The 20451-nt window shown below is 50.4% G+C and overlaps 2 protein-coding genes across 2 annotated transcripts; both read right to left on the reverse strand.

Annotated features, from left to right (window-relative positions):
• Positions 1–9862: 9862 nt before the first annotated feature.
• On the reverse strand, positions 9863–10855 carry LOC124689899 (putative cyclin-dependent kinase F-2). The gene has a single exon (XM_047223357.1). The coding sequence runs from the start codon at positions 10853–10855 to the stop codon at positions 9863–9865; it is 993 nt and encodes a 330-aa protein (XP_047079313.1).
• Positions 10856–14283: 3428 nt separating this feature from the next.
• On the reverse strand, positions 14284–17896 carry LOC124686753 (protein WVD2-like 5). Its single transcript, XM_047220652.1, has 8 exons — positions 17679–17896; positions 16903–17241; positions 16645–16818; positions 16477–16538; positions 15677–15842; positions 15516–15587; positions 15319–15420; positions 14284–14892 (listed from the first exon to the last, which is right to left on the reverse strand). Exons 2-8 carry the CDS (start codon positions 17125–17127, stop codon positions 14500–14502), a joined length of 1194 nt encoding a protein of 397 aa, XP_047076608.1. The 5' UTR covers positions 17128–17241; positions 17679–17896; the 3' UTR covers positions 14284–14499.
• Between the last annotated feature and the right edge of the window lie 2555 nt (positions 17897–20451).

Consider the following 20451-nt stretch of genomic DNA (forward strand, 5'->3'; position numbering starts at 1 on the left):
CTACCTCCGTCCCGGTTTATAGGTCTTACATGTATCTCTAGATCATAATTTAACCAACATGACATAATATATATACTAAAAAATATATCATTAGAAAGTTCAGATGGTATAATTTTTATATTGTAAACCTTATATTATATTGGTCAAATTTACGATATTGGGATACGCGTAGGCCCTGTAAACCGGGACGGAGGGAGTAGTTAACTAATCAACTACAACTTAGTTAGTAAGTCTTGGAACATTTCTTCATTGCATATGCTCCGCATGCCCACACTCGCGCTCCGCGGCAGAAAGTGTAGTGGGCCAGTGGGGCGTGTTCGGCGACGGTGCAGTGAGGCTGACACATGCGCAGTAGGCTTGTAGCGTAGCTCCGGGGCCGCCGCCGCTCGCATCGACATAGCGCTGGACCTCCTCGAACGGAAGTCGCGTTTGGAAGTCCCCGCCGTCCACGACAACCACATCAAGGGCGGTGGCCCGCGCCAGTGTCCTCCCGCTGCATCTCCTTGTCCATGGATCTCTCTGGCTACTTGGGTTTTCTCCTCGTTTTGTGGTGGTGGTGGAGGTAGATGAGGGTGGGCGGGTAAAAGAAGGAGCTTTTGGTGCGCATCGTCCTGGTCGTGGACGAGCTCCTCCTGATCCGGCATATCCAGTTCGCCCCCCCCGCTGGCTTGCTGCAACGGGTCCACGCTTCGGACAACAGTGGTCAAGCTAGCGAGCCTCTAAGGCTTATCAGAGGCAGTGGAGTTGGTCCTCCATCTCGAGTGTTGGCTTCAACCTTCACTGTCGTCGTAGGGATCCGCATGGAGTCGGGGACACATTAGGAGGCCATGTTGGGTGGGGTTGTCTCGGGAGAAGGGCACTACGATGCCAGGCACCACGTTTTAGAATCGGAAGCCCGCGGTGGAGGGAATTGATGAGTGAGAGAGATGTGGAGCGAGAGGAGTGAGAGAGAGCGGCAACATCATGAAGGGAATTGGCTGGGTAGGGAATCGAGGATGTGGCGGCTCATGCAAATAAGGGTTTGTTTGATGGAATTCTATATAAATTTTGTAGAATTTTTATCCTTCGGAATTTTATTCTATGTTACCGTTTGATTCGTTGGATTGAATCCTTAGGAATGCATAGGAAATTTTCCTATATGATTGGATTATACTATGTTTTGGAGGAAAATTTTCATCTACTCAAACCTCGTGTTACAATGAATCAACCCTTATTTGGAAAACATTCCTGTAGGTTCCAAATTCTGTTGGATTCAACAGGACGTGATATTCTATTTTTATGTTCTAAGAATCCTACGATCAAATAGGACCTAAGAATGGGGAATCAAAGGAGATACCATGAGACTCGGTAGGGTTCAAAATTTCATCGGAATTTCGCGGGATATTGTATATTTCGTGGGTCAACGAATTTTTTGGACTTTGCTTAAATTATTTCGTTAGATTTGAATTTAAAGGAGAAAAAGAGTCAGAATGCCCATTATTAAATATGATGAGGTTTGGTACAGTGGTTTGCCTCGTGTTTTCACTATGCGGATCTAGAGTTGAATCTACTGGTTAATGGACTTTCCATAGGATCGCGAACCCCGCAAGGAAAGTGAAAAACTGAAAACCGCGTAGTTTTCTCAAATTTAGAAACCTGGAGCTCAAATATGGAAACTTGGAACTCAAGGATGGAAAGTTGGATCGAGCCTTGGTTGGGATCATAGTACTGTACAATCCGACACGAACTCTGTCTCCAAACTCTATATATCTCCGTAGCCATTAATCACAACGTACTCGAACTGAATTCAGAATCCCAGCAAAGCAGCACGTAGCTAGGCAGTTCCCGTCGTCCCCCTCCTCCCATTGAGCAATTCCGTCAATCTCCCGCGCGCGCGCCATGGACTTCGCGCTCGACGCCCACCCTTCCGAGCAGGAGCTCATCGTGTCGCACCTCAGCCCGCGCGTCGTCTCCGGCGACAAGTCGAGCAGGTTCATCCACGAGGGCGACGTCTACGCTGCCCACCCCGCCGACCTCACCCGGGAGTACGCCGCGGCGGTCTCGAGCAACGGCGACGAGGCGTGGTACTTCTTCACGGCCGTGCGGGCCAGAGGCGGCGGCCGCAAGTCGCGCACGGTGGACTCGGGGGAGGGATGCTGGCACTCCGAGGCCGGGTCCAAGCCAGTGGAGTCCGCGCGCCACGGCGGCGTAGGCTACCGCCAAAACTTCTCCTTCGTGACCAAGGAGGACGGCGCGCGCGTCCGGTCGGGGTGGCTCATGGCGGAGCTCGGCCTGCGCGAGGACGGGCAGGACGAGATGACCCTCTGCAAGGTCTACTTCAGCCCGCGCGCCGCCGCCAGGAACCACAAGAAGCCCGCCGCGGCGGCATCGTGCGCGCGCAAGAGGAAGGCGGACGTTTCGGCCGCGGCGCACCAATGCCACCGCCGTGCTCGTCAGAAGACGTCGAAAGAAGACCACGCCAAGGCTGGCAACCAAGAGGACCTTGTCGAGGTCGAGGCGGAGAGCTCGCCGTCGCCGGCGGACGAGCCAGAGGTTGAGGATCGCGAGGACTTCTACTGGTGGCTGCGGAACAAGGACAGGGTGAGGGAGGAGATTGGCATCAGCAAGGAAGACTTCTACCGGGACCCAGCTCCGTCCGTCTGGGAATGGGCTATGGACTACTGCCGGCACACCGCACCTCCCAAGCTCATCGTTCGCGGCGAGGACGAACCCTTCTTCGTGAGGTTGACGTTGGACGAATTGTACGATCTGCCGGAGATCAGAGAGTTCTTGTCACCAGCCAAGCTCCTGGAGGAGATGACGGGCCGGTCGTCAGCTAAGAACGACCAGATCAGCCGATGATGATTCATTTAATTTGGATGTTGTTGCTTTTACTATTGACTTGAGACAGATGTAGATGTATCATCAATGCATGTTTTAGTTGCAACACCTTTTTTATGAACAACTAGTTGAATGCCCGTGCGTTGCTACGGCTCTTTAAATTTATTTAGCCACCAGGCCACACATATAGATATAGAAGTGAAAATTACGATTATTTTTTTGAGTGAATGTACCCTTCATCACTATAATATGAACTGGCCCTTTTTTTCAAATTGCCTTTTTTTGTTTGTGTCTAGTTCCTACATGGAGTAACTATAAGAAAAAAAAGATTTTTTGGCTCCCTAAACTATAAGACAGGGGTTATCCATATTGACTTAGTCCCACATTTAAGTATCTACGTTTTTCTTACTTCCTAATTTTCCCAATTATTTCGATTGTTCTTATATTACCTCTGATATTTAAATAAGTGATTTTGTTTGAAAACATGAATGTTACTGAAGTAACAAATATACCCTGACCAGAATGATTTGCCACCCATTTCCTTCGGTTCATCTTCTTCAGAAAGCCTACCTCCTTTTTCTTTCCCCACAATTTTTTTAGATGGTGATAAAAACATGAACTAACCTCAGAAATTCTTTTAGAGCATGTATTGCTCATGCCAATCTAAAGAAGAAAAAAATGAGCATAAATCTTTCTTTCATCATATGTTCATCAAGCCATGCTTTTGTATGATATACATAAATCAATTACATGTAGAGACGAAAACCCTTAACATGTAGGAAGCACATAGGCAGGGAGTAGCACGTAGGATTAGATAACCAAAAGGAGCAACAAACATGGCGTCAGAGAGCGGTGGTTAGAGCATCCCCACTCGTTGGCGCTCCCCACGTCCAAATCCGGCGAAATTTTCGTCCGGATTGGAGGAAGATTTGGCGTGGGGAGTAGTAGTTTCCCAGCCGCGTGCCCAGGCGAAGTCGACGATGCGAATTTAAAAAACGGAAACTTGACAAACTACGGCTAAAAACGGGTGAATATAGACTAAATTTAATGATATTTATTATATAACGGCCGGAGTTTATGCATAGAGGCTGAATTCGACTATATTTCGAATTCGGCTAGGGGAATTCAAATGCTAATTTTAAAACACGGCGCTCTACATGCCGAAATGGCGGTAGAACACCGTGTAGTCGCCGCCGTCGTCGTCGGAGCCGTCGTCGTTGACCTTCGGCCGCGCGGCCCGGCTGCTTGCTGCCCTGGCCGGCGTCTCCCCACCCCGGGGATGGCTTGTACCATTCGTCGTCGGAGGACTCGAGGTCGACGACGGGGACAGCGACGCCGGATGGAGGTGTCGCAGGACGGCGGTAGCGCGCGACATCGTCGTTGGCGGTTGGAGCGGCGCGGGCGGCGAGTTGGCGTGCGGCGGCCAGGTCCAGCAGCCGCCGCTGCTGCTCCGCCTCCTCGCGCTCCCAGTCGCGCCTGGCCCAGTCCAGTGCGGCGTCGTCCGCGCGCTTCTCCTCCTCCATGTCCTTCAGCGACCTGGCGATCGCCTCCGCCATCGCGGCGTCCTCCGCGCGCTTCGCCTCCTCCTCGGCGAGCTGGTTTGCGGCGGCCTCTTTCTTCGTCTTCTTCCGGCCGCTCTGCGGCGCGGAAGGCTGGTCGCGGATGACGAGGGCGCCGCTGCTGCGCCTCCGGTCGGCGGCGGAGACGCCGGCTCCTTCTTGACGCGCACCGGCGTCGAAGGCGACGTCGCCTCCTCCCTCTTCACCGGCGCCAAGGATGACCTCGGCGCCGATCCGGAAGATGACGAGCTGGCAGCCATGCGCCGTGGCTGCCAGACATTTCCCCGGCGGCGGCTCGCCGATGCCCTCGATGGAGGGGGCATCGTGAGCACCGGGAAGTTGCCGCCCTCGTTGTGCTCGAGGACGGCCTCGAGTGTCCGGCGCGCTCCACCAACGTCGGCGGCCCGCGGCGTTGTTGCGCGGAGGCGGAGGCGGCGGGCCGTCGTAGGAGGCGAGCTCCCGCTCCCACCGCCGCAGGAAGTACGAGTTCCACACCGTGTAGTTGTCGGGGTGGTGGCGTGGCTCGGCGCGCTCCTCATCCGTCAAGGTCATCCGCGCCTCCTCGATGGCGACGTCGAGGGCGTGGCCATGAGGCGGCGGCGGGATTGGTACGCCGCCAGCACTAAGCCGCCACCCGCCGCCGGGAGGCCTCGTGTCCGGCGGGCAGGGGTACCCCGCCTGGTGGAGGAGGTGCCCCTCCCACGCGTGGAGCGACCGGCGGGGGAAGCCGTTGTTGGCTGCGCCGTCGTCGTCATAGAACGCCATCGGGAGAGTAGAGGGAGAGTGGAGGGAGAGTGGAGCATGGGGTACGCCTCGCGGCGAGCGGAGCGGCGTATATAGGCACGGCTGGCGCGGGGGATTAATGCCGCGTGGAATGCGACGCGTCCGCGGCGAGCTGACCGGCGGCAGCCTTTAGTGCGCGCGGAAGACGATGCGTGCGCGGAAAACGACGACATTAACTCGCCGCGTGGCCGGCGAATGCAGACCGGCGGCGGGCTTTTACAGCGCGCGGAAGACGATGCGATGAGGACGACGATCGGTTTCTCTCGCCGACAAGTTGGGGCCACCGGACGCGCGGGAAGTTTCCTCGGTATTTCCCGCGCTTTCGTTTCGTCCGGAGTCCCCGAGCGCTCCCGGGGGCCGGGGATGGCGTGGGATCGCCGGATGAATTTAGGCCCAAATCCGGACGAAAACGAGGAACCGGGGGCGCGACTGGGCCGAATTACGCCGTCCGGATGGAAAAAAGGCTCGCCGGGGGCCTCGTCGGGGGGACGAGTGGAGATGCTCTTACTCCCAGTCCTGGTCTCATCGTGCTAAAGCCTGGACACTGCTTGGCATCAAAGAGTGTTTCGCTCCACGCGTCGCCTCCTCTAGGCGACCGGGACGGCGGAACCCTAACCCGCGCCGCCGCAGCCCACCCTCCCCCTCTCTCTCGAGCCTCGTCGCCCCTAGAGATGTCGCCGGGCTTCGCTCGCGACACCAGTGAAGGGGCGGCGGGGATCTGAGCCCTTGGCTCCTCCCGCTGTTGCTAGGTGGAGGAACTCCGCACGGGGTTTGCCAAGACCGAGGCGGCAGCTCAACGTGTCGCCCCTTTGCGGGCGGTCTTTCCGGCGGCTTCCCCGGTGGGAGCTCGAGATCAGAGGTGGCGGCCTCTAGCGGTGTGGCGACAGGGCCCTATGGCGGGCGTCGTGGTGGGAGGCTCTGGCGGTCGTCCTTGACCTCGCGGGAGGGTAGGGGCCCTCTTCCGCATGACAACATGAAGGTGGCCAGGTGCTCTTTGTCCCGGGTCCTTCTTCTCGTTCAAGATTTCCTCTCTGCTTCTGGTAGTGCCTCGCCATGTCTCGCTGGTTGGTGTCCTTGGTGCCGTGGAGCTGCGATTTCGCTTCTGCAAGGCGTAGCGCTTGTGCTGTAGCATAGTGTTGTAAGCTTCTTAGAGTGTTTCCTTGTATCGTTCGGCCCTGTGGTGTGGTGTGGTGTTGTGTTGTGTTGTACGGAGGGCCTTGTATAATCTGGCCTATTGAGAGCTTTGTTAATTTTTAATCGGGCTTTCGAGCCTCATATTTAAAAAAGCCTGGAAATCAAACATGCCATCGTTATTTCTCTTGAAGAGCTCCAATAGACCGCGTTAAAACTGACATGCCACGTGAGAACTAAGACGATGGGGCTTAATTACCAATCATATGCGGTGGGGCTATTGGGCTGCCGGCGGTCGAAGAGGCTGGCGCCGAGGCTCTTGGTGGCCAGGTTTGCTTCCGGGGTGGAACACACTCCTCCATACTCCTACGTTGTCGCTGCGGCGGCGTTGACGAGGCGGGCGTGGTTGGGTGATCGTCGGCTTCGACTTACTTGCCTCGCCTGTAGCTAGTGCTACTCCAGGCCTCCATCAAAGATCCATGGAAATCAGCCATCAGTTTAAACCCAATAAATAAACATGTACTCCGGTGAACAGAACAATCTCGTATCTCTTTCCTGGAAACAACTGATTAAACAGTCTGCTAGTTCTAGTTCTTACGCTCTTCTTATTAATTTCAGGCCATTTCGCTACTTCTGCAAACTCTGCTTGTCGAGGCCTGTCTCTGGCGAGGCCCGGCCACGGGCCGGCCTGCTGATCACCGACTTGACTGGTAATTGTTGGTGTTGCTGAAACTATATTGATGCACTTTGCAACTGAATGTTAGATTGTTCTTCGTGTAACTGACAATTAGCAGGGGAATAATGTCTATGTAAAGCAAAAAAAAAAACCAGTATTTCTCATCTGCAAGATCAAAGCTACACTGATGGTTCTTTCTACCAAAAGTTGGAATCCTACATATGAAAATACGTAGCAATCACCTAATAGAAAGAAGCAAAGTGCACAGATCTAATGAAACCTGAAACATCAGTTGAGCAGCACAACAGTTTGTTCCCAGTACGCGCCGTCGAGAACGCATCAAAGAATACTTGTGCTGCGTCCGGCTGAGCGCTGCGTCCGGTAGCGTGGCCGCGAATGCTCCGAGGAATACCTCCGCAACGCCCGCCGACATAGGCGGCGGAGAGCAGGAACATGAGGTCCCCGGCCGCGGCAAGATTGTTCCAGAGTGGGTAGCGGGGCTATCGAAGAAACAATGTGGCATGACACTCGCCGACGTCGCCGTGGGACAGGGAGGAAGCAAGAACACTTCGAAGAAAAAGGAAAAATGGAAGACCGAGCTGAGACGGGGCGAATCACGACGATTTGTTGGAGGTCCTCACCGGTTCGGAGGAAGCTATTATTTAGCAAGTAACGATTTGATTGATTTGATTGACAGTGTGATTAAGGCTAACCATGGAAGGCAGAGGTTATCATGCGCAAGAAGGGTATTATACTCCGTATCTTATTAATTGCGGATCAAATCCCTAATTTTTGTTTGTTAGGCGATTTGCTGGTAACTTACCTTTTCTTTGCTGTGGAACTCGTGAGACATCGGATATGGATCGACGGACCGGATGTTCCCAATCTCCTCACCAAACGCGTTGTATGACGTACGACCAACTGGAATATAATAGTAAAGATATAATGCTAGAAATCCTCTCGAGGCTTCAAACTTCACAGCCTCCTGCTTACATGTGTGACATGTGTCCACTTTTACCGAAATCTAGCTTTACTTCATCGTAGCAAAAAACCTAATTGAAGAAAAAAAGGTTCGACTAAATAGAAGGAGAGTTGCGACTCTTTCAGACTTTGCTTCATCGCAACAAAAGAATTTACGCTTTTGCGTCATTGAAGCAAAAAAATGGTTCGACTGAAGAAAAAAAAAGACGCGTCGGAGCACCATATTCACCGGAGACCTCATCGGAGACTCGCCCAAGACTTCGTAGCAAAAAAAATTGTGCTATTGATACTAAACCGACCTTGCCGGAGACATTGAGGCAACAATTTTATACTAAAGTAGCAAACCAACAAGGCATTTGTAGCAAAAAAAAGTTACACTGCAATAGCATCGTCCACTGCTCGCCAGAGACATTGCCGGAGACCTGACCGGAGACATTGTAGCACAAAAATTATACTAAAGTAGCAAAATCATAGAACATTTGTAGCAAATTATTATACTATTGTAGCATCGTCAAGTACTCGCCGGCGCAATGCCGGCGGCATCCCAGCTCCAGCTAGCATCACCATCACTCGCTTCTTGCGCCATCGTTGAGGGTTTGCAACACAATCGCTGACCTTTTGGTGCAATGCAGATGACAGATTGCAATACCGTTTGTAGCACAGCTGCTGGCAATTTGAAGCACCCCTACCTACAGTTTGTAGCATTTTCGTTGACCGTTCGTAGCACCCGCATATACGGATCGGGGACGTGCCATGCGGCGGCGCCTTCGCAGACTCGACATGCAGCTTCGCCCTCGAGCCTGAGACCGCAATGAGTTTGGTACAACACAACACACAACGAGAAAGTAAGACCAAACCAACATGTACGACATGAACACTGGCGATGCCTCCTACTGCTGCACGCCGCGAAGCGAAGCATGTAGGACCTTCACCCTATCAACCGCAAGTGCTAACCCTCCCTTGTCCTTGGTCACCGCATGCATCCATTTTTTCAAGAGAAGGATCATATGAAAGGGTAAATTAGCCGGATGCTTAGGAATCCTTTCAATAGCAAGTTTTTTCTCGCAATCCATGGGGCACCGCGCAGACTTTGCCCTGTGGCGCTCGCCGGCAGCGACGGGGGGGAGAGGAGGAGGGAGGGTGGGGGCACTGGAGGAGCTAGGGTTCGCCCCGGGGAGCGACACAGAGTGAAACAGTCTATCCAGGGAGCTCTTCCCGCAATTTTCTCTTTTGGTCACGAGAAGTACAAGACTTAAAATGTTTTCATTTTTCTTTGTTGGATTTGATGTATTGCAAAGATAGTGTTGTAAGACATGGTCAGTGAACCTTTTGATTTTGTTCTTATCAGTAATCTGCCTACAATCCATTGGTACCTGATATGGATAAATCAGTTTGGATGAGCTTGTGTTTTCGTATCATGCTCAGTTATTAGTTGTATATCAGTTTAGTTTTCTGTTTTACTGTCCATATTGATTTGGATACCTGAATCGTTTTAAAGCAACCAAAGGAATTTTGAGTTTTGCTTATCGTGCCATTATCGTATCACCGAAGCAATTGAGATAGTTGGCCATTTTCATCTCTTGTGAAATTCTGTCCTTACTCTAGCTTTCAACAATATTGGAAGAACTCGTGGTAACTAATTAAGATAAACTTTGAGTTCAAATAGAACTTCAAACAATTGTCAACAAAATTATGAATGAACTAAAAAATTAAGAGAATATCTTCCGAAGAATCTACAAAATTTGACATGTGGAAGATTAATACAAACCCAACGACAGGGTTATTTGTCTGAACATAAGTCAACTATTACTTTCTACAGGTAGACTTAAACTTGCTGAAAAAACAGGCAGCACAGCCATACAAAAATTGCAGTCACATGCCTGTCACAATAACAGAGACAGTAGGAATTGTTTCAGATCAGACATTGGGGAGCGTCGTCCACGTTGTTGGTGAACCACGGATGCCGGAGGGCGGCCGTCGCCGACAGCCTCCTATCGGCGTCGCAGGAGAGGAGGCCGCTCAGTACTTGGAACCCTTCCGCGGACAGGCGGTGCTCAGGGAACATCTCGCGCAGCCTGTTACAGTGTGGGATGCTCGGCAGCGTCACCAGCTCTCCAGCGAGCGGCATGGAGCCGTAGGCCGGCCAGGACCACTCGTTCGGCGTGCCAAGTATCTCGAAGATCTTGAGGAGCTGGTCGGCGTCGTCCTCCGCACCGCAGAAGATCGGGCACCCTCGGAGGAGCTCGGCCATGACGCAGCCGAGCGACCACGCGTCCACCGTCGCGTCGTAGTCGGGCTTCCCCAGGAGGATCTCCGGCGCGGTGTAGTTGCGGGTGCCGCAGCGGCCGTACGGCGGGGGCTCGGTCATGGACATGGCGAGCCCGAGGTCGCATATCTTGACGCTCATGCGGTCGGCGCCGACGAGGACGTTGTCGGGCTTGATGTCCCGGTGGACGACGCGGCACCGGTGCATGTGCTCCGTGCCGGCCAGGAGCTGGCGCATGACGCAGCGCACGTCGGCCTCCGGGAACGGGCGGGCGTGGCGCCAGCGGAGGACGTCGCTGAGGCTTGGCCCGACGTACTCCATCACGAGGGAGAGCGCGTCGGTGGCGGGGTCCAGGGACATGGCGCGCAGCTGCACGATGGAGCGGTGGCCGCTGCACGCCGCGAGGAGGTCGGCCTCCCGGAGCGTCGCGTCGTGGCTGCTGGTCGAGGTGAGGATCTTGATGGCCACGCTCTCCCCGGTGCCGTAGTAGCGCGCCTTGATGACGGTGCCGAAGGACCCGTGGCCGAGCACGCCCGTCTCGCCGTAGTCGTCGAGGCTCCAGATAGGCCTCCCGTTGCAGCTCTTTGACCGGGAGTCGACGAAGCGGACGGCGGCGGGTAGGGCTCCAACGACGGCCATCGAGAACGGCGAAGAGGAGATTTGGCAGGCCGAGTTGCTCCTGGTTTAGTAAAGTAGGATCGATCTAAGAGAAAACTGTGTATCGATCAGGGAGAAACACAGTAGCGAAGGGTGCGCGCAGAGTGTATATAAGGATCTCGAACAAGGGAGTTGGAGTCGTTATCGGATCGGACCACCGGTGTAATAAGACAATGCAGAATGCACTCGGATTCCTCGTTCAGAACGAAGGAGTTACTCTACTTGGGAACGAAGGGGGGTCGGATTGCAACGTACTTGGGCAAAAAACTGCTTTACAAATTACAGCGCAGAAAACGTTGGAGATCTATCATATCAAAACAAATAATAATAGCTCATCGTGTGATTCATGACAGAACACAGCTTGCATGCAAGCAGCACAACCCTAGCTCAAAAGACACAAATTATTAACTCGTTATTGAATCAAGGGCCAAATGGAGAAGGGCCCTTGATCTTATTTTAAAAAAAGAACCAAGGGCCCTTGCCCATTTGGGCAGCAGATCTATCGTGAGTCGACGACCCCTCGGGCCGCCTCGCGCGAGGCGCCTCTGGGGGCTCCCTAAACCCTAGCCAAAGAACTCCTCCATCTCATCTCCTCGGCTGTTGCCGCCGCCGGCGCCGGCGGTGGCGGCCGCGCTCGGCCACCGAAGGCGGGGGGCCACGGCGGCGCGCTCGGCAGACCCTCTCTCGCGCGGGGGTGGGTCTCCTCAGGCGCGGCGGGGGGGGGGGGAGATGGTCCGGCGGCGCTGCCTTTGGCGGTGGTTGCTGGAGCATGGCGGGGAAGCGGTGGTGTGGCAGAGCTCGGCGGGGAGTGGCGGAGCGTGACGGTGGAGCTTTGGCAGGGACATAAGTTCGCCGCGGCGGCTGGCCATCTGTGTTGCGGTGCGCGGCGGCGTCCCGTTGCCTGCTGGCTTGGGTGGAGGAGGTTGTGGTGGGCTCGATCTGGGCCTTCGAGCGTCTAATCTGGGCCATCGCGGCTGATCTGGGCTTCTGTGGCTTTGCTGCGAAGTCCTAGGGTCGGTGGTTGATCCCCGTCCGGGTTGGAGGTGGATGGACCGTGGCTCCTAACCATGTGAGTTTTCCAGCGAGTAGCGTGGGGGCTGCTTGTTCGGCCATGATAAATGTGGTGGTCATCGGATCTCTCGCGCGCCAGGATGAAGATCCCCCTTATGCATGTTCGTCTCGATTTGGTTGGATGTTGAGTTCCGGAAGGCTCCACTGGCAAATGTAACAGTACTCGTGCCTGGAGTTTGCTGGTTTGGGAGGTATTCGGTCGTGCGCACACATGCTTTTATTCCGAACGTTTGGTTCCGGAGGGAGGGACACGAAACTCTGTTCTGTGTTGCCAGCAGATGACATTCTAATCCATGGTGTATCAGAGACGGAGAATTTCTTGAAGGCCGATTTAGAGGACTAGCATTGGAGGATCGAGTTGTGGTGTTTGTTGAGGGGTTTGCTTGGTTTTCTGGGTCTTGTAACAGTAGTATGCAAGTGGGGCAGCAGCAAAGGTGAAGTTCAGAGTTCTGCACCTGGCAATGGTCTTGGTGAAGACATTGTTTTGAGAGCGGGAACTATCTCCAAGGTGAAAACCTAAGATCTTTTTGATCAGGCGACGATGGCGCTTGTGCACCGTTTCCTTGTTGGAGGCGTCGCTGGTGGAGAGCCTGGGTTTCAGGTGTTGTCTTGGTGGTGGTTGTACTGTTGTTGCTAGGACTGGAGTTCTGTAGCGGGATTTTTTTTTCTTAGTTTTCTTTTTCTTTTTTTGTTGTGTGCATCCGTACTACCAATAGGGTATTACGTTGTTGCAGGGGCTGAATGTATTTGGTATCTATCGATATTAATATATTCCCTTTATCGAAAATGCAGATGAAAATGGTACGAGATAGGGAGAAAAGTACCAAGTCACTGAAGATTAACATATGTTCCAGAGAGGCGTAAAGTATAACCATATGATTTGAAATAAAATTAGCTGTATATAGGGTTTTAACAGATGTACTCGCAACTCGCTCCGTCCCACAGTCCCACAAAAATTGTCTGAGATTTATTAAAATTTATTTAAATATATCTAGACACTATTTAGTATACATCTAAATTTTGTCAAATCACAGATAAGTTTCATGAGACAAAGGGAGTATGAAGTAACCCACGAGCAAGCATGTGAAAGCGGTCTGGCGAGCTATGAACCTGGAGCATATTATTCGAAGCTGGAGTCATGCTCGGTAGCAACTAGCAAGCAGGTGAAGAGTGGAAGAACTGGGTGAGGGAAGGCAAACAATCTGCTTCTGCCTCAGAGAACGTGAGCATATCAAGCGGTGTTCTGTGCGGGCAAAGCAGGTGCGGCAATACAACGGACTTACGGACAATGTTTTGCACTTGCAGTGGGTGCCACCAGGAAACACTCTGAAGATTAACGTGGATGGGGCATACAAATCTTTGCCAGACCCTTTTTCCAGAGTGTAGTATCTTCTGTTAATTGACAACACTCGTATCGTTTACTTTGTGAATCTACATGTGCTCAACTCGATCATTTTGAAACTGTCGATGAACATTGCTGCAACGGATTTGATGAAGCATCGCGAGGTAATCTTTGAACTCTGCCCATGCATGCTCGGCTCAATCAAGGGGAACGTTGCTGGGCTCAATCAATGGGCCCTGAAAGTTCCCCTGCTAGACCATGGAGTTGATCGTCACAATCATCCTCCACAATCATTTGGGCATGGTCACATGAGTAGTTTTTTTTAAAGGGTGTTTTATTACTTAAAAGGTTTAAACATTACACCCGCCATTTGAGTATTTATCACCACCCACATTGTTATAGCAGGGTATCGAATAATAGACCAACGAGCTTGGAGCACACAAATGCCACCAACATGGTCGCAGCTATCCACCATGATCAACGCATTGAAGTGATGTAACAATGATCACATAATTGACATAGATTATGAGAGAGAGTTTGTGCAACTTTTTTTTTACCTAAAAAATGTTCGGGCAAATCACCAAACATCTTGTGGGCAGAGGATACTAAGGTGGAGGTAACACCTTGTGGGCAGAGGATACTAAGGTGGAGGTCGACGCCTTGAACAGAGTTGCGGCCACGAAGCTTGATCTTAGGTCGAGCGGGCTCGGACTCGCATTGCGACGGCAAGGTTAAGATGCACAGAGTGACTATGGCTGGTTCCTTGCGCCGCCCAGCTCGTCCGCTGCCAAAGAGGGCTGAAACAACGACTTCATCAGTTGCAGAGCCGCAGAGGCGGATGCGACAGGTGTGGCGGTCGGCGGCACACTGAGAAATGAATGAGTGGCTGTCAGGTGGGGTCAACGCACCGACACCACACAACCATAGCCATAAAACAGGGTGAGAAAGTTCATCCAGATCACCAGAAAATAATGAGAAAACCATTTGCAGTTGCACATGACGACTGAAGCCTCGCTTACGATTATGGACAGAAGCAGAATATGGACAGAAGCAGTACAGATGAAACTCCAGGACGATGAGACAAGTGTGTTGGTTACAAAACATAGGCTACTAAACATACTATCGAAATTATCAAGCAACAATACACAACTACGCCAGAGGCACACCTGCCCTGCCACCACAAAATCGAAGGATCCGCAAGCCATGACCTTCATTACACGGACTGTTCATCGAGTTCCTGGTCGTCAGGAGTAACTCTAGCTCGGATTGGCTCCTGCACATTGTCAGCAATCGACTCGGTTTCTTGAAGCTGCTTTGCTGGCGCCGTTCCTGACTCCTGATAACTATCTGTGTTTATGTCTGTGCTCTTTAGCTGTTTCGCCTCAAGTGGACCGCTTTCCTCTGAAGGTAATTTGGGGAGTGACTTCCTCTGGGGCTTCTTTGCCACATTTGATGGGGTTGCTTTCTTTGCACCATTTTGCGAAATATTCACATCAAGACTCATACGGATAGGCCGGCTTGAAGGAGTGGTACTTTCTTCAGTCTCTGCCCCGGACTTGTTCTTCGAACGGCCAAGCTTTGGTGATTTAGCTCTAGTGGGAGGAATCTACAACAAATAACAGCATAGGATAAGTATTGTCCAATGTTTGAAATGTAGAAAAGCATTTTCTAATAATGTTCACAATGCAGGATGTGAAGAGGAGCATATGACTTTTGGTTCTGGACGCATTCAGATAATTCGGTGCCATGGTTAATAGTTACTTCAAATGATGTCTAATAAAACAAAGAAGTGTGGTTTCTCTTCTCTTTATGCTTCAAATGATGTCTAATAAAACAAAGAAGTGTGGTTTCTCTTCTCTTTATGCTTCAAATGATGTCTAATAAAACAAAGAAGTGTAATAATGTTCACAATGCAGGATGTGAAGAGGAGCATATGACAGACTCGAGTTCTTACATAAGTCATATCACAGTCATGAATTAACTTGTTGAAAAGCCACTGATTCAAAATGAATGAGGAACAAAGCAGGATTACCTTCTTCAACTCAACCTTTGGCGGTGGGGAGAAGCTTGGCATCGGTGCTGCCTTGAACTTTAAGCTTTTTCTCAGCATTTTGAGTTCAGCTTCTTCAGTCTCCTGCATATTATAAGGCAACAATTGTAAGCAATCAACATTCGAGATGGAAGATAGGAATTGTTAGCTAACATTTCTGAGAGAGAACAAGATGTTACCTTTGATTTTGCTTGCATATTGCTTATTTCCATTTCTCTTGCGTGAATCTTCTCCTCAAGCTTTGAGTAAAACTACACATTGGTAAAGAAAATAGCTAAATTAAATCTGCATGTGTTTCCAAATAAAAACAGGAAAACATGGAAATAGGCACAGAAATTACCTCTCTTCTTTTTTCAGCTCTCTCGTCACACTTGAAACTGAATCCATAGGCAGGAGTGCCACCAGCCTTTCGAGCTTTTGAACTTTCACTATTTAAATCCTCTTCATCTCGTTTGATGGAAGAATGCTCGTCCGATGGCTTTTGAGTTTTACTTTTCTCCCTGGATCTGTGGGGATGAACATAACAACATCAGCAACTTCGTGAGTATCCAACTAAACTAGATAATATTAAGGGGAAAAGGGAGAACTGGAGTCTGAATGTAAAAGAGATATTCTCAAGGATCTTACATGAAATTATGCAAGAATGATCCAAAGATTCAAATTGGCCCTAAGTTGAACTTTTAAAATGACAAACGACTAAGATTGAGCAGGGCTTTCTAAAGTACATGACATTCAAAAGATGGAAAAGTAACTTTGAATACTGAAATACTTGTCAAGGACCTGCTGTAGATAAATAAATGACGAGATGAAAAGGTGTCGTTCAGCGACATAGAAGAGAAAAGGCTCAAATTAGCATCAATTCTATTGAATCGAGGTAAGCGCACATCTGTTTTAATGCCTTAAGCATAATGTGTAGTAAGGTACTCCAAGAAACACAACCACGGTATATTTCCCTGTTTTAGCTAATCATTAACTAGCAACCAAAGCTTTAGCTCTCAATGGTACCACCATTGGTTGGAACTTATATTGATTAATAAGGGCTAGACAAGCATACAAAGATAGAGCAAAATCTGATCTATCATTAAAAGATGGTAAAAGTACACAAGAAAGAGCGCACGGACAGGAAAGATAGATGCATACTTTGTGGCCTCAAGCAATGATGACTCCTTGGCAGACGAGCGAGACTCAGTCTTCCCATTTTTCTGATTAATCATTACCAAACAAACTATTTAAGATCTAGCTCGCCTGGACATGGAACCAATTCCAAATAATTTAGGAATTAAAATTCAAGCAGAATTGAGAACTTACGGTCTTATCAACACTCGAATCACCATTTGTACATGAGCCTGAGTCTGCATGCAATACTCTCGCAATTGGTGCCTTACGATTAGAGGAAGTAGGGGTGCTTTTCCTTGCTAGACCTCCATCTCCACTCTTTGGGGTCCTAGTCCTTGCAGCCTTAGGACCATGACTTGGAGATCCCTATAAGCACATCACGTAGAAAACACCAATCAGCACAGTATTGTTACCAGACACACACAAAAAACATCGCTGTCGCAAGATCACCTTAGAAGGGCGGGTCTTCTTCCCTTCTGGATGTGAGCTAGCCTCCCCACCTGCCTCTTCGTGCGGGTTGATAACCTCGCTCTCCCCCGAATGGTCCCTATTGGCCTGTGCATCATGATGTTCGCCGTGTTCCTCTTCAGCGTCAGGCAGCACCAGCTTGCCATTGACCCCATTCTCTATAGTCACCGCACCCATAGCATCAGCAACATCAGCAACAGCATCCATCCTGGCCACGTCCCACCTCTTTCCCGGTTATTAGAAACCCTTCTGCCGAGCACAGTCTCGTGTATCCCTAACTCGCTGCCATTCAACCTTGCCACGGAATCATGCTCCGTTCCCCTGCACCCACCACAGGAAGGCACAATGCCAGTGTAAGATTGCTAATCATGGTGCTACTTCAGAGTTCAGAGGAAATTTACTTGACGGTTGTGACAATCCACAGAACTTGGTGGAACAAATGTGCATAGGTTACTTGTGAATCCACGCATACGTGAAGAGACTAACACCAAGAAACGATCGAACGCACACGCTCTACGATCTACAAACCGAAAATGCGGTCTTTCCTTTCCCACAGTGAGGAGGACCGAATCCGACCAGCACCGCAGAAACGCCGGATCCACCTCACTCCGGATCCGGTAATAGGAGGATCTGCACTCAAGATCTGCGCCCAATAAACGCCAAATGCGCGCAGATCTAGTCGAGTAACAGCGAACGCCCGTGGCACCAGCAAGCCTAGGGGAGGGGGTGGGGAATGTGAGAAAAGACGGTTTCTTTACCTCGCCGGAGGACAGCAGTTGGAATGGCGTGGCAGAGGAGCTCGGTGCCCGGCAAAAGAGACGGAAGCGGCGGCTCGCCGACTCCCACGGAGGAGGAAGGAGGCGAGGGCCGAGGGAGAAGAGAGGGGACAGCAGGGGCGTGGAGGTGGTGGTGACAGTGTCTGGGTTGGAGGTTGTTACTCGCTTAATTTCCAATCTGGCTGTCTTTCCTGTCCCCTTTTTGTTTCGTTTCCGCTCTTTTACTGTTTTGCCTTCTTTGTGTCACCTAGTTTTTCAAAAATAATGAAATCTCACAGGCTTTAGCAAACTTATTGGCAGTAGACAAGTAATGCTAGTAAATCTCCATAGCTCTATAGGTTTCTTGTTTGGCACACAGAAATTCACAATGTTAATATAGAGATCATGAGTTGTGATTGTGATTATGTTGACCACACTAATTTTTCCTTCATGATTCTAAAACCGCAGAAACGCCCCCCGGACCGCGTGCGCGGCCGATTTCCAAGGCTCCCAACCCTAAGCAAAAGCACGGCCACAACTTCTCTCTTTGGCCGTTGTCGGCGGTAGCGGCCGCGCCCGGCGCTGAAAGACGGCATGTGGGCTGGTGCGCGCTCTGGCGGGCTTCCTTCACACGGATGAAGATGCCATCTAGGAGGCCCAGGAGGTGGAGCTAGTTGCGGCGTGTGGTGTCACGATTGTACGCTGGCGCACAACGAGGAAGCAGGGGAAGGAGTGGCGAAGATCAGCAAGGAAGCTATAGAGGAGCGGAGCAAGGTGGTGCGATAGCGTGGGTAGAGATGGTGACGCGAGCCCAAGGCGAGGGAGGCGATGACACGGAGGTGTTCGATGAGGAGGAGTCATGGCGAGCTGCAAACAGGAGCATCCACATTTCGGGATCGTGGCGACGCTCTCCTGGCAGAGCCGGCAAATGAGATGGAGGGCATGGCACTGGCCAGATTTGGTCCCATCTGGACTGTAGGGCAGGTGGCAGTTGCTCGGTTGTTCGGCTGGAGTTGGGTGACATTGTGTCGTGTGGTGCGAGAAGCCTGTACCAGGTCGGTGTTAGCGGTGGTTCGAGGCTGGGGATCCTTGTCCTTGATGAAGGTGACAGATGGGGGGTGTCCTTGATAGTGCGGGGTGTTGGGAGGATCGTAGTGCTACGGTTGCGGTGACAAAGGTGTTGCGAGGCGGCAGTGTGAGACTATATGAATTTTTTGCATTAGGCACTAATCACTTTAGGCGTTTTAGGTGAAGAAATTACATGTTTTACTTATGCGTTTTACATATTTAGATAGTGATTTTTTTTAGGTATTTACTAGTTTTTGTATATGTATGTACCGTATTTGAGTTAATTATCCAATGAATAAATTACTTATTTTTGTTCTCATCACTGTCTATGCTATGGTTTTGAGGTATTTACTAGATTTTCTACATATATGCTTGTTGGCGATGTCATTTGGACAAATAAAAAAGAGAAGAAAGTATATTAGCGATGGTAGGAAGAATTCAAACGGCTAGAACCTAAGAAGAGGTCTTAAGTGCACTCCATCGATCTAGCCAGCGAAACTCCGTCGGAGCCAGCTGACGTTCGTAAGGTTCTTGACCGTTTGCGGGGTCATTCCATGGGAACGGGTTGCAATCACCTTGGGTAGCTGGAGGGAAGTATCAGATGTTCCGCGCGAGGCAATCAGAGATGAGACGCGCAACCTTATTGACTGCTTGCAAGGCATGCAGGAGCTGGAAGAACAAGCTTGTGACAGATTTCATGAAAGTAAAGGAAACTGCCTTTGAGAAGTATCCACGGATCGAAGAAGATGCATGGGATGAGTTTATGCCGTTGAAGACCTCTGATGAATTTACAAAGAGGAGTGAGGCTGCAAGCAAACTCGTCAAGTCATCCAGCTACCCCCACAAGATGGGGACTGATGGTTATGTGGGCATGTCCAAGATTCAGGACAAAGAGGATGATGAGGCAAGGTCGAAAGGAGTATTGTCCCACATTAAAGACACCGGAGAAACAAGATGGGCCAGAACTAGAATTTCGTCATGTGACGAAGTTATGCGAGAGTAGAAGTTCGATGATAAGACGAAACAAAAATATGATGAAGTGGTGAGAGTTTGCATGCTATCTTTTTCCATCACTTAGTTATAAACATTTTTACCATTCTCTTGTGGATGTACATTTTCTTGGTTTATATAGGTCAAGTATGATGTTCGGTATCATGAAGGAACCTTCATAGGAGTTGTGCTCTCATAGGGGTTGGAAACCCTGAGAATAGTCGTCACACGAGAGGAGTAAGTAGCTACGCGTCGTGGAAATATGGCCGTGACCGGACTAGAGACGAGAAGAAGGAACAGAAAAACTTAATCAGGAGCAAGCAGTTGTTGATCTTGAAAAAAAAATATTGTTGGAGTTAAGAGCAGAGTTACGGTAGTCGAGTGCCCATCCTCGCTACCGACACACAACCCTGATCCATGTCAGAGTAGTTGTGGTACAAGAGTCGACCCTACTCCTAACACGGATGATCGTCCATTATTTGATGACATGTAGGTGAGTAAATTACAACACATTTTATTTCATCATGGAGCCCATGGAATTGTGACATACTATCTTATCTCAACTTGTCGAGTGTAAATAGGTACCCACAAGCTTATGGCTATAAGTGAAGAACGTCGACACAGTGGAACCCGTGGATACTGCATGGGGAGCGGTGCATCCTGCAAGTCAAGGGCAGATGATACACAACACCCTCTTTGCAATAGATATGCTAGGGTG

This window comes from Lolium rigidum, chromosome 2, assembly GCF_022539505.1.
Source record: "Lolium rigidum isolate FL_2022 chromosome 2, APGP_CSIRO_Lrig_0.1, whole genome shotgun sequence".
Lineage (NCBI taxonomy): Eukaryota > Viridiplantae > Streptophyta > Magnoliopsida > Poales > Poaceae > Lolium > Lolium rigidum.